The following is a 14001-nucleotide window of genomic DNA, read 5'->3' on the forward strand; positions in this document are numbered from 1 at the left end:
CTATTCTAGGCCATGAAAAAAACAAGAAAGGCACGTGAAATCTTCCGAGGCCGCCTTCCAGACAGCAGAACATGGTGATGCTTTTATCGATTCCCTATCTCTAGCGTTCACATCTAAAGAATTCGATTTTTTGGCTGACTTTGTGTAGGTTACCTGCCCTGGCTTGGTGCATGTGTGGCTGTTACTGAGCAGTCCGTGTTCAACAAAAATTTCAGTTGTCAGTCCAGCCCTTGTCCTGTGTTGTGTTTTCTTGGCTGGCAAAAATCTTCAACATGCCATACCAACAGGTCCACCATTCAGCCTTGATCTGGCACTGCTTTGCAGCTTGGCTTTGATGCACTTGCCCTAAGGAGTGGACCTCTGCTTAATTCATTTTGTTGTCATTCTGTAGCCCCCCTGCTGCCCTTCCACCTTTCTCTTTTAAAAGGAAAAAACCAGCTCGTAAGAAACACGGACACATGACGAAACAACAGACACACGAGTGCTCGTGTGGCTGAATGCAGGTCAACCTTTCAAACTGGAGCTACAAGTACAGACGCAGACCAAGAACTTCCCTATTTTAAATGAATGCACAGTAAGCAACAAATACAAAATATGCATAATGAATGCCCTCGAATTAGAGCAGGAAAATCCACATGAACAGATTAACGAGCCCGGACGGCAACTCCGTGAAGCGATATAAAAGGCGGCCCCTGCGGACAGGAGAGAACACGTCTGGGACCCAGGTTACGGCTTGGGTGGCGGCCTGACTGCACAGACGGCCTGCTAACCCGGTGCGTGAGACTCGGCCGGCGAATTATTTTTAGACGGCCGCTTGCTCGAAAATGGAAAGAAGAACATCCAGACAAAATAGGCTGCTGCGGCCGCAAACGAACGGCGCTAAGAAAAGACGCGCCCCCAAGGCTTCGGCGGCCTGCGCCGTCTATACACGAGGAAAAACCCTCGCGTGCGCCGGCAAGAAGGCCAATCAATATGCCACCGTCACTGGCTATGATTCAGGTCGCGCTTGATCTGCAACCGGTGGGTGGTCCCGCGACAATGGCTTCCCGCTCTCGCCGCGCTCGCGATGCAGACGACTCCTACAGGCCTGATCGCACTTCGAAAACCAGCATGCTGAATGATGCCAGAAATTTGGGCTCACGAATTGCCGCGACATCTGTACGTGGATATACAGACTAGCAGACGCGACCGCTACAAAGCAAAGTGTCAATAATCTGATTCTTTCTCCTCCTATGCGGCGCGTGAGTCTGCTAACTTCTGAACCAGAACGGCCCGACTGGTTTGATCAAAGGCAAGGCTGCCCGCCGCTTGGGGGAAAAGGACTTCGCCCGTGCGGCGCGCCACTGGAATGCGGCACGAAGAAAACGACGGGGAGTGCGTCGAGAGCGAGAGAAAGATATGCAAATTGCGCTGCCTCCCAAAACGCAACAACAAAAAAAAAGCAGAAACATGCAGGGCGGCGCAGCCGAAGGTAGACACTCGACGGCGCGGCCAGCAACAGTACGACGAGAGGTAGCCCAGCCGTTTCTGGTAAAACTAGCCTGGAGAAGGGGGCGAAGATAGAACGACGCCGCTGCCATGCCTCGAACGACGAAGCCGATTTCCCGAAACTACTCGTGTTCCCCTCGAGGACGGCAGGGTCGAGGAGCGGACGAAACAAGTTCTTTTTTTTTTCTTCCTCTTGGCTTCCGTGCCGGCATCTCGACTGAAATCGCGCCCGGTTAAATAACGGCCACTTGCGGGTCACAATGAGCAGACGCGCAGAAAGGAACGTGGCGCGCATTCGCGACAAATGCTCTTCTATAATCCGCAGTTTTAAAGACCTAATGTCAGCTGATGGCCAACAGGATCGACGGGTAAAGCTGAACCCTTTATATCAGGTGGTGGTTCAAGCCACCTAGGCGTGACTCGTGAATTGTCTTGATTCTAGCCACCTATCAGATAACCTTCGCTTGGTTACTTCTACCCGACTGGAGCACCATCGTGCGTGTCGTAGGCGAGCGACAAGAAGGAACACTTGTTGGGCGCCTGGGAAGGCCCGCGAGAAATCACTACTGCCGCCACGACGCAGAGCTGCGCAACCGACGACGACGCGCTGCACTGTCGTCAAAACAAAACGGCAGCAGGAGCAAAAAAAAAAAAAATGGTCGCGGACTTGTTTCCGTTCTTTTTTTCGCCCTCCTCTTCCCACCCGCGATTATTACAAGACGCGGTGCCCAGACGAGATGCCTCCCCCTTCCACCTCTAGTCTAGCAGCGGACCCTAAAAACTCGTTGGTTGCCCAGAGGAGGAAGATTCGTATTCCCCTCCTCCCCAGCAATCCCGCCCAAAAAGAGACCTGTCGCGAGAGCCCACAAACGCCGCCGCCGAAGAAGAGCAGCGAATAAATCAAACCGACGGCGCAGACACACGGCGGGGGAATTCAAGAGGCGAGCAAAGGAGCTGCCTTTCGCATTGCATTTCTATGGTTACACTTTTTTTGCTGTTTTTCCGGCGACAGAGGGACAGGACGACACCCATCTTCACCAGCCCCACACCCGCCGAAGAGCCAGCGACCGACTTCTCGCGTTGTCGGCCCAGTTATCGCTGCGATAGAAAGCCATTCACGTCAGAGGCAGTGCGGCGAAAGAAATAGAAATAAAGCAAAGGGACAAGGGAGGGGCGCAGATGGAGACGGCCATCGACATGGCATATCGGCGACAGCGAGAACTCGGGGAGGCCCATCAACAAGCGCGCACCAGCACATAAGTGAGACAACGCGCTCGGCTGCACACAACACAACAATCAAAACACGGCCAGCCGTGCCTGCAGCCTCGAGCAGCACCTCCTCACCTTGAGCACCTGTCCCTTGCGGAAACTCAGCTCGTCGTCAGCCGTCGCGTTGAAATCGTGCTTAGCGATGGCTTCCATGCTGTCCTTTTTTTGCTCGAAGATGCGCGATGTGGAAGACGACTCGTTCGCGAACGTTCTTCCTAGGCTGGTAGGGTCGTAGGCCTAGCGGAGCACAGTTCCCCTACGGGAACTCCACAGCGAAATCACAGCCGTCGGCGGTGGATGGTTGTGCGCTTTTAGGCTCGCAACCACACTCGCGACACACAAAACGCACGCGCGCGAGCACGATGATAGAGGACGCCGCGCCGAGGATCCGAGAAGCGTAATCCGAGCTGCTGCTAATCGACGAGGAGAAAAACAACGCCGCACTACGCACTCCCCCGATCAGCGCACACTTTTCATTTCGAGGAAGAACCGAACAGCAGCAAGCGAGCTCGACAAGCAGCCACCGTGCAGCGCAGGGATCGCGCGCGGACGGACACGTCCATCTCGCGATTAAAGTAGGTCTGAGTCACACGCCGCTTGAACTGGCATGGTTAGAGTCAGTTTTTTGAACGAAACATGGCTTTTCATCCCACAGTGCAGATTAAGCAGCTCACTAAATTTTTCTGGAATCAAGTTTGTGCAAGTTTTCTGTTGTTTTGTTATAAAATACGAGCAGTATGTGACGTGCTATTTGACGGAGCGGATGCATTTAGACGTACACGCGCGAAACACAAAAATGAAGACCTGCAAAACATAAAAAAAAGCTTTTACCTTGCAAAAACATAACTTTTTACTAAGCACCACAATTTTACATTAAAAATATTTACTTTCTCATGTTTTTTTGTTTTAACTACAGTGTTTTAGAAGGATTTTAAAGTGGTACAGTGTCTTCTAGAAGCATAGAGTTTCTTACCTACAGGAAAAGCTGGCGGCGCTGCACTTCAGCTAAAAACGCTGTTCGTGTGTCTGCTATGGAGGAATAAAAAAAACAAGGAGGGCGCGCGACGCCAAGCGGCCAGACTTCGCAAGCCAAATGCTCGTGAAGCCGCTCTTCCTCGTTTTCGCTCTCCCAGTCAGTCCTTATCTATCTAGTTCACTATAGATATATTAATTCTATGGTCCTTTACATAAATTCTATGCATAAATTTATACTTTACATAGTAGAAGGACCATTTTTTTTTTACCTACACTGGCTACACTATCGCGTGTTGCGTAAATCAGAGAAAATCGAAAAAAAATTCTCTCGGCTTAACCGCGCGTTTGTTCGGGCTCAAATTTCGCATAGAGGTTGCATTTGGTGGTCAGTTTTGTTTTATACTACATTTAGGTGGGGTACTTGCCTTATTCAGTCAGAATTATTTGGAAATCCCCATCGTATGTGGCGACGACGATCTAAAACTATAGTGTACTAGAATATTCTAGTACACTATACCAAAACTGAAAGACATCGCAGCAATGGTACCCGTGGCGCCATCTCGCACCCACCAGAGAAACCCAGCTGTGCTAAGTTGGTGAGCAAATTATCTTTGCTTGGCGCTCTCTGCTGCGAAGCAGCACAAGACATCACCGAAAATGCGAGCGTACAGCGATCAAGAGAAGGCCATGGCCGTGACATGGCTATGCGAGTCTAACATGGAGGAAGGAAAGAACTGAAGTCCAACTCTCCCCACCGCGCTCCCCGGTGGAGAGCTCGTTTCTCCGATGGTTGCGAGATGGCGCCACGGGTACCATTGCTGCGAAGTCTTTCGGTTTTGGTTCGCCGTCACCGCATACGATGGGGATTTCCAAATAATTCTGACTGAATCAGGCAAGTACCCCACCTAAATATAATATAAAACAAAACTGACCACCAAATGCAACCTCTGTGCGAAATTTTAGCCCGAACAAACGCGCGGTTAAGCCGAGAGAATTTTTTTTTTCGATTTTCTCTGATTTGCGCAATAGTCGGTAGTGTAGCAAGTGTATCATCAAACCACTTGGAGGAAGGAAAATTGCCAAACCATAATACACTGGCTACACTAGTGTTACTCATGAGTGTTACTAGTGTAGCCAGTGTAGGCAAAAAAAAAATGGCCCTAATTTCTTACTATTACCTAGAGTGAAACTTGGCGGCGCTGCAGTTCAGCCACCATGGACGCTCAAAGCATCATTGGCCGGTGAGCTACTTGGTGCGGTTATATTAGGGTCCCTAGTTATAATAACTCTATGCTTGATGCGGAACAGTTGTATTTTTTTGGGGAACACAGAGGAAAAGAAAACGCTGTTCGTGTGTGCGCAGAGGACTCTGGCACTACAGTACTTGGTGAGAAGAGCGAGAAGAACCTTCAAATGGCGCGCCCCACGCAGACGACTTCGGCGCGAAGTGTGCAAAGGCCATAGTAGCGAAAACGCAACAGCACATGACGCCAATAAAAAGGTTTCTCTTTTCTGAAATGCCAATTAAAAACCTATTAAAGTATTTAAGCAACATTATTTTTTAAAAACATGTCTATTTTTAAAAGTGCGCCTGTTAAGCTCGAAATATTAGTTTTTCTTATTTTGGGCAAACTTTGCATTTAACATACTTTAATGCAATTTATAGACAGTATATTGAATGCAAGGCATTCTTGATTATCGAACTGCGTTTATTTTTGCATTATCTTTTGGCCAAAAGTTGTGGTAAATAGTTGTGATTCTGCAGTCGGATTGGTTATATTAACTCTATGTAGGTAATAGTAAGAAAGTCCAATTTTATTAAGACACGCAAATAAATTTTATGCTTTGGAAAGAAAGGTAGCAGATATGAACTAAGATTTCAAGGGCCACGCGCGTGACACCAACAAAAGAAAATAGCGCGCCAAGTTTGAGAGTAACTTTGACAAGCGAACTCTTGTTGTCTGCTTGTTGTAGTGGATGAGTCTCGCTCCCTGAATTTCACGAAGGACTCCATGATCACATATCATGATCTCACCAATCATTTTAAACTAGAGACGAGAGCTTTCCCCCCTCCGGACAAAAGCCTGACTAAAGAACAAGAGGTTACGTGGCGTCGTCTACAGACGAGATCGATACGCTCCCCATCACTCCTCGCGCACATTTATCCCGATCTCTACAACGGCTACAACCCAAATTGTAAACACTGTGGCCAACGAGTCAACTACGATCACATCCTGTGGGATTGTAAAATGGAGCCACCTCCGGGTGATCTGGTTAACGCTCCTTCTCTCGACCGGTGGGAGACCGTGCTGGCTAGCTCTGACCCCAGAACGCAAGTTTTGGCCGTGGAGGGTTTTGGCAGTGGAGTGGGCTGACAAAGTCGTCGAGGACTACGTACTTTCGACCACTTAACGCGACCTCTTACTAAGCTCTTCCGGCGAATAAAATGCTTTACAATCAATCTTGCATGCACACATCATAGGGCTTATTAACTCAGCGGCGAAGTGCGTGCGCCACTACTATCGAGATCCCGGCGCGATAACAACCGCATATTTTTACTAGCGAAATTGATTGATTAACAATGCGATTTTCTGCACAATGTGGTTATTAAATTTTCTTCGTCGAAAGAATGCGGACCGAACTTTCCCGACTGCTGTAAGCATTATATTTGGGAAGAATAAATAACAGCCCTCAGGGCCCTTTCCGGTCTTTTTATGCGAAGCATACTACTTTAGCTACCACTTCAGCCCTTCACCGTGGTTATGCGCCTCCAAATCACGTGATACATGACGTCACACCACGTGACACGATGACGTCACGACAGTAGAGAAACGGGGGCCCACCTCGCGCCGTCGCTGTGGTTGTGCGCCTCCAAATCACGTGATACATGACGTCACACCACGTGACACGATGACGTCACGACAGTGGAGAAACGGGGGCCGACCTCGCGCCGTCGCTGTGGTTGTGCGCCTCCAAATCACGTGATACATGACGTCACACCACGTGACACGATGACGTCACGACAGTGGAGAAACGGGGGCCGACCTCGCGCCGTCGCTGTGGTTGTGCGCCTCCAAATCACGTGATACATGACGTCACACCACGTGACACGATGACGTCACAACAGTGGAGAAACGGGGCCCACCTCGCGCCGTCGCTGTAGTTGTGCGCCTCCAAATCACGTGACACGATGACGTCACGACAACTGCGGAGAAACGTTGGCCCACCTCGCGCCGTCGCTGTGGTTGTGTGCCTCCAAATTACGCGACACGATGATGCTTCGCATTCTCCAGGCTTAACCAAGTTAAGCCTCAGCCATTTTTTCACCATTCGTTAAAACCTCCATGGAGTATAGCATTTGTAGGTGCAGCGTCCGTCCTGCAAACATCGACGGATGGCAGCATTAAAAAATGACAGGTGTAATTTGTTTGATAGTTGAACGGACGAACGTGGGGTGAGTTCCGGCCGATGTTACTCGGACTGTCCAGTCTCAAGTGGTCGTTGCATGAAATGGAAGGGTGGTTCCACACAAGGTCAAACAAAGGGTGGCTGGTCCACCTCTTCAATTTATTTGGAATTTTCATATATTGTTGCCTCATCACTGGAAAGAAGCGATCCGCAATTGGTTTTGCCCCCCCAAAATTTTTTACTGCATGAGAAATCATTAATGACGGAGAAGTGAAGTTCTGCACTTCAGCGCTCAGCTGTTTTGGCCAACTTTGGTCATGAATTACATAAAATATATGCAATTTTCATATATGGATGCTTTTATTTGTGCTCCGCTATTTTTAACACAGAGGAGAGGATGCCAGACCTGTTCTGCATCTGGTGCGTGTGGTGATATAGGACATTATTTTATGTGCTTTCCAGTGTACAACGCGGAAAGGTGTGTGCTGTTCGCTTCCCTCAAGAAGACAGGAGTCCCTCACAGTTCCCTTCAGGACATTGTCTACCAGCACGGAAAACAGTCTAGTAGAAAGGAGGCTTCACACCTTCTTTTAAGTTTTCTCCGGGACTTGGATTTGGACTCGAGATGGTGACAGCAAGAGTTAACTATTGACTATTATAGGTGATTGTGTTTAGACATATGTAGATCAGTCAGGTCACAGATATGTGCCTGATTTATGGACCTTATTTAGCATTTAAGTGTTGCTACAGTGGAGCAATTGCCAGCAGAATCTGCAAAGCTAAACCCCCCTGTAGCTTGCAACAACCTCAACCAGCAAGGGCCAGCAGGATTGTTGATACCAACTGAGGCGCCAATGAGAGGCCGTTTCAGCAGATCGGTATGGGGCGGGGACCCCGGAACGACAATGCACCCCCCCCCCCCCCCCATCTCCAACTGCTTGCACTCACGTTAGATTCTGAGAGATGCTTCAAGACTACAGTAAAGAAGGAAATTTATGGCACCTACTTTCAGTTGCATGTCTTCTGATTTCAAATGATGAGTTAGACGTTAGAATACATGGATCACTGCGTGGTATTCGCCTACGACCGCTAAATAATTTACAATTGAATTTTATCTCTCATGCTGCTTTGGTTCCATCAACCAAACGATACCTGTGACATTTATCTGAACCTTAGGTCACGTGAGATACAAAAAAACCTGCAATATAAATGCTGATACGGCACTTTAATTCGCTACAGCACTTAAAGCAGCCTGCTTCAAGAGCGGGAAAAACACTCAAAGACATATCAGTGGTTTGTGACTTCTACAACGTCATTTCGGGCCTCACAGGACCCTCGACGACAATATAAAGTAGAATCACAAATAATACTATCCCTGTTTACATGAATTTCCAAATGAAACAAATTCATAAAACATCCGGGCAGAACGCATTGTGTGCAATGACCACAAATTTTGTGTTATGTACAACCCCCTCACACACACACTGTGGATGACGAGAATACGCGAGCCGCCACTGCACCCTTGAGCACGAAGTACTTGCTGCCCGGTTGTCGCCAAAGCGGCGATCGCCGTGGCGGCAAGCGGCTGGTACATCGTCAGTCACGCGACCAGCACAGCGCCGACATCGCAAGTCAGCGGTGGCACGACTTTAGCAAGCGCTGTCAGCCGAAAACAGATTTGCCTAAATCCTGCTTTCATTTCAGATGACACAAATATTTTTCGTGATCCAGCGAGATTCGTGTGATAGAAAATCTACTACAACTGATCGCCTACATGTAGGACACTGTTTTCTTGCGCAGTAACACTAAAAGTTTGTGTAAAAGCTCGCTCCCGCTAGCATACGTTCAATAGACTCTAAACTTTTCCTGCGCAAGTGTTGCTTAGTGTGCGCAGTTTTGTGCGTTGAGAAAAAGCCACATGCTCCCTGCTTCCAGACAAGACTGACTGGTACCAGTCGGTATTGTCTGGAAGCAGGGAGCAGATCTGACCACATCAACCATACTGTGATTTCGCAAGAAAAAAAAAAAGACACGCACTCTCATAAGAAAACTACCGTGCATAATGAGTAACGTGATTTTAAGTCAATGTGACATGTTTGCAGCTTTGCCACACGTAAAAGATAGCCTAGTCTCTAGATATTCTTTAAAATAGAAAGAAAGATAAGATAAGATAAATATAAAATAAGAAAGTCTTTCGAGCCTAGGGCTAATAAACCGTTGCTACCATACAGTTCCGAGCACTCAAAGCTTGTTAAAAGAGGAATTGTCATGTCAAGCTTCAGGAGTGCACTTATGAAATCCTGTCTACATCAAACCGAATGCAGCTTTAGTAACCAGGTAGACAGGCTTGAAAGTGAGTAGCATTCCCTATATCCACAAGATACCACATAATTTGAAAAGTGTTGGAAAAAGAGTCGGAGTGGATGTTGTTTTTTCGGTCGCTGTTAAGTTATCAAGCTTGTGCATGCGTGTCAACCACCAAGGGAAAACTCTCCCCGACTGCCCGAAAAATCATGAGTGCAAATTTGTGAAGTGTCAAAAAAATGTCATGCATCTCATTCCTTTCACTTGTAACAGGTTTTATATTGGCCAGACAGGACAGTGCTTAAATGATAGGCTCAGGCAGCACCGCAACAATGTTGATAACAAAGAGTCTCGTAACCTCAGCATGCATTGCCGTTAGTGCGACTGCTCCCCACAATTTAATTTTTGCCGAGTTGTTGCTAGGAACAAAGACCAGCTGTGTCATGAAATAATCGAGGCTTCGAATATCAAGAAGTATGGTGATACCTGTGTAAGTGCTCCATCAGTATCTTCATCACAAAAAGAACTCCGCTTCCTGAATTGCACATCTTAGCTTGTGTTGGCTTGCAGGGATCCGGGTGCATGAATGAGCTCTTTGCTTGTTTTCTATTTTGGTGCCTAAATGTATTTATACGAGCAGCGTGCCAAATAAACGTCAGTTGTTAGTTCAGCGCTGTGCTGTCCGTTTCCTCCTCTCCTCTGCTCTCTTCTTTGGCCTTGCGCCGTTTCAATCTTACCATGCATAACCAACAAGCCCATCAGTTCGTGCTTTCAAAAGATAGCGCGTTTTCCTATAGCAGGATATAAATTAAAGGGGCTCTGAAAGAGGTTCAGATATAGTTGTGGTATGCCTGGGATGTTAAAGCATGTCGCTTCACGAATATTGTCCAGGAAGAATGTTTTTTTTTTTAAGGAACGAAACAGCGCAAACTAGAACGAAGGAAAGAGAGACACGAACACGCGCTGACTTACAACTGACTGTTTTAATCAGAAAACCACATATAAATAATCTCTAATCGCTGCGTCACAGCCTCACGTCGTCATCGCAAACTACTAAAATAAAAAGAAGGGAAAGAATCATCGACGAAAAGTAAGCACCTACAGGCTCCCACGCTTTTCCAACAGATATATCTCACGCTCAGACGAGGGCATCGAAGTGCTGCTCACAAATGAGTCAACTTCTGTGCAGACATGATACGCCTCTACTACTTCCCGTACTAGTTGCTCTTTATGGCGATACAGCACAACAGTGTTGTCAAAGTACGGAGTGCACAGGCAGGATTTGCAATGTGCAGCCAGTTTTGAAGAACAGGAGCCTCGCAAAGAATTAGCGTGTTCCAAAAGGCGTTTGTTGAGGCACCTGCCTGTTTGGCCCACGTAGAAATGGCCACACAAGAACGGAATCCTGTAGACGACTCCAACTCTGCACTGCACAAATTTCTTTTACTTGGTCCTTCGTTTTAGTTTGAGCTGTTTCGTTCCTTAAAGATGCAATACCAACTCGCCCACTATGCTATATTGCTACAAGAATGTTTTTATTGGGCTTTGTAGAAGCTGAGTTATCTGTAGTCAAAGTTTGAATCTCGAGGCCTGTGTGCCTCTCCTCTCGTCACGCTGGAAGGTCGATGCTCCTCCACCAGCGCCACCTCTGGGGGCAGAGCTTCCTGGCAGCTTATTGGCCGTGGCCCTCGTAGCTGCCTGACATCTGAAAGAATCTAACCAACAGCCATCACCTCCTCCCAACTTGCACACGCCGGTGTGAGCAACGGAGGAGGGCGCGAGCATGAAAGAGTCGCCAGGAAGGGCTCGCCAACTTTTGTGCGCTATTGTGGGTCCTCTGCTACGTGTAGAAGTGTATTATTTGGCTCAGGTGTTCATGACAACACAATGCAGTGATTGAGCGAGTTGATGTGCTCTCCTTGGAAGGTGTTTCAGAGCCCCCTTAAAAAAAAATTCAGGGGGCACTTTGACTGTCTAAAGTGCGTAGAGGCGAAAGCATTTTCCGCACCACTTTGCCCATGTGACACTGGATGACGTCACACATAATTGATGATGAAGTAATGACTAATTATTGATTAATGACTAAGTACTAATTGACTGCTAATTAATGATGCTTAAGCTTCGCCTTTAGAAGTGGAACGTGACAGCGTGTTGTAGCCCTGCCAGGGAGTCCACATAACCCCATCACCCATTCAGCGCGATGCCTTGCCCCTTTGAACACTTTTTGAGGAAAGAAAGAGGAAAGGAAATGGCCAGTAATTCTCTGTCATGGTGCTTAACCACACCATACAGGAAGGGAGGAAGTGGGAGTGAAAGAAGAAAGAGAAAGAGGGGCCCTAATGAAGAAACTGAAAATTGTATTTGAGGAAAGGAAATTACGCAGTAACTGTCTCACATATATCTCGGTGGACACCCGTCAAAGACAGGAGACCTGCCTACAACAGTATGAGGCATTAAAGGCTTTACCTTAAAGCAGTTAGAAGCAGTTAGAAGCAATGGGCCATGGAGTCCGCAGCTTCTCTGCTGGCAAATCACAATAGTAAAAGAAAGCAGCTTTGTTTAATATTTGACCGTATCAAACAAGCCAGGAATTAAAATTCTAGAGCTTATCATTTTTTTTGTTTGTGATTAGCATCGCATTGAGATACCAGGACAAATTTGAACAATTTACGACATTCTTTGCCATGGAGAAGTGCTGTGTGGTGGTCTTGAATGCGGACGGAGCTTCACTGCAGACTCAAGTTGCGTCTGACTACAGCTAAACCTGAATTTAAAGAACCTTCATATTGCGAATTCCTCGATATTACGAAGTGTCTCAATTCCCTAATGCCACCCCCTTTGAAGTGCGTGTATCTGAGACCTTCATATAACGAAGGTGTTGCGGCAGTTGATTTTGGTATAACGAACTCGCTACGCCATCTGTTAGCTTGTGCCGAGTTATGAAATTTGGCAGGAAAGTTTCATGACAGTAAAGCAACAGCTGACATTAGAACAGCGTCTGCAATCGCAACGAGCGACTGCAATTGACGCATCGTGCTTCAGCACTGTCGGCACGTGTTTGTTGCTTTCGCCTTTGGAAGGTACTAATACTACTTGGCATTACAAAATATTCGAAAGCAGTGAAAAATAAGAGAACACAGCAAAAAAGACATCGCGTGATCCTGGCGCCAGTAGCGGGAAGAAGGAGGTGCCTATCTGCACGATCGCGAAATGACTCACGGGAAATATCTGAACGTTATTTCACCTGCATTTATTTCTTATTTCGGTTTCTGTTCCGTGTTGTCCTTTTGAGTGTCCTCGCAAAAATTGCACGTAAGAAAAACTGGGATAAAACGAAAAATCCCAGAATTTTTCCAGTTCCGTTATAGCGAGGTTTAACTGTATAGTATCCTTACATTGTAGAAGGGCTCAAATGTCAGAGCAGGGAAAAATATTTCCATCAATAAAAAGGTGACTGAATTCTGAAGTGATAAAAAATTTTTAATAAAATTTTTTTTTTATTTTCCTGAAGTTTCAGTGTACATTTCCCGCTAACACAGTGGGGACCCCAGATCCATGCACAGGTCTATTCCACTGCACTGCTTTGCTTAAAAAGCTTGCTAAAAAATCATTCCGCAACATCTTACAAAGATAATATCTTCTGTTTACATTAAAAAAAGCCGCAGAAGAGGAACCCAAATCTCCGGTGGTCACATTAAGCTGCTGCAAAACAGACAGGCTGGTGTCTCCTTCTGTCCTACTTCTGAATTGCAGTTTTCAGTAAAAAATTAAAAAGCACGTACTGCAATAAATTAGCACAGTATCAAACACGGTCTTAGCAATAGGTACGATGAATAACCAGGATGCATGCCACTGGTGTAAAATGTCAGCACTTAAATCTCACCAAAGCACACTGAGCCACTGAGCCCCCCCCCCTCCCCCATGCTCTGTCCCTAACCCAAATATATCTAAACCTGTCTCAATGCTCAAACAAAGGAGTAGAAAGACAGCACATGTTACTTGCTCAAGCTCGCTGTCATGTGGTAAGCCACCATGTCCACAAATTGTACAGGTAATCATGCACCTCATCCGTGAGAACTGGGCTCTGAGTAAAAGATAAGAACGGAAAATAGGTCCTACACGAGCAGATCCCACAAGGCCTTTGCATCTTCCTGGTTATTCGTTTCAGCTTCCCTTTTCCCGACCCCACATTTCTGTGGCTAGTCTTTTCCTGTACAGGAATTTCCAGGGCATCTCCAGAACTTCACAGCCTGGCAGATACTACCAGCACTTGGCATGCCCTTAGCTGACTCCCTTTGGTATCATCACTACAGCTTTCAGTCGCCCCGGAGTGCCAAGGCAAAAGCAGATCTCGATCGATTTACAGCGGCGGCCAGAGTCAACAGCTCATGTAAAAGGCCACGTCTTGTCATACGGCCCCTGCCAATTCTGCCTGACCAATGCTAGCCATCCCACCGTTTCAGGGCTTACAAGGGAGAAGAGAAGACCTGCCCAGCAAACCGAAAACCTCTCAGAGACGTCTATAGCTAGACGTCTCTGAGAGGTTTTTGGTTTGCT

At 47.0% G+C, this 14001-nt stretch overlaps 1 protein-coding gene across 3 annotated transcripts in view; it reads right to left on the minus strand.

Annotated features, from left to right (window-relative positions):
• drk (growth factor receptor-bound protein 2 drk) overlaps positions 1 to 3328 on the minus strand; it is a 45393-nt gene extending 42065 nt beyond the window's left edge. For 2 of the 3 annotated variants that reach the window (XM_089587906.1, XM_089587905.1), the window contains exon 1: positions 2833 to 3328. In XM_089587906.1, coding sequence (XP_089444032.1) covers positions 2833 to 2910 — 78 coding nt within the window. In that variant the 5' untranslated portion in view covers positions 2911 to 3328. The remainder of the gene's footprint in view (positions 1 to 2832) is intronic. The other variant, XM_089587907.1, reaches the window with a different exon arrangement.
• Positions 3329 to 14001: the final 10673 nt, after the last annotated feature.

This window comes from Amblyomma mixtum, chromosome 4 (assembly GCF_055824585.1).
Source record: "Amblyomma mixtum isolate Tamu chromosome 4, ASM5582458v1, whole genome shotgun sequence".
NCBI classification, from domain to species: domain Eukaryota; kingdom Metazoa; phylum Arthropoda; class Arachnida; order Ixodida; family Ixodidae; genus Amblyomma; species Amblyomma mixtum.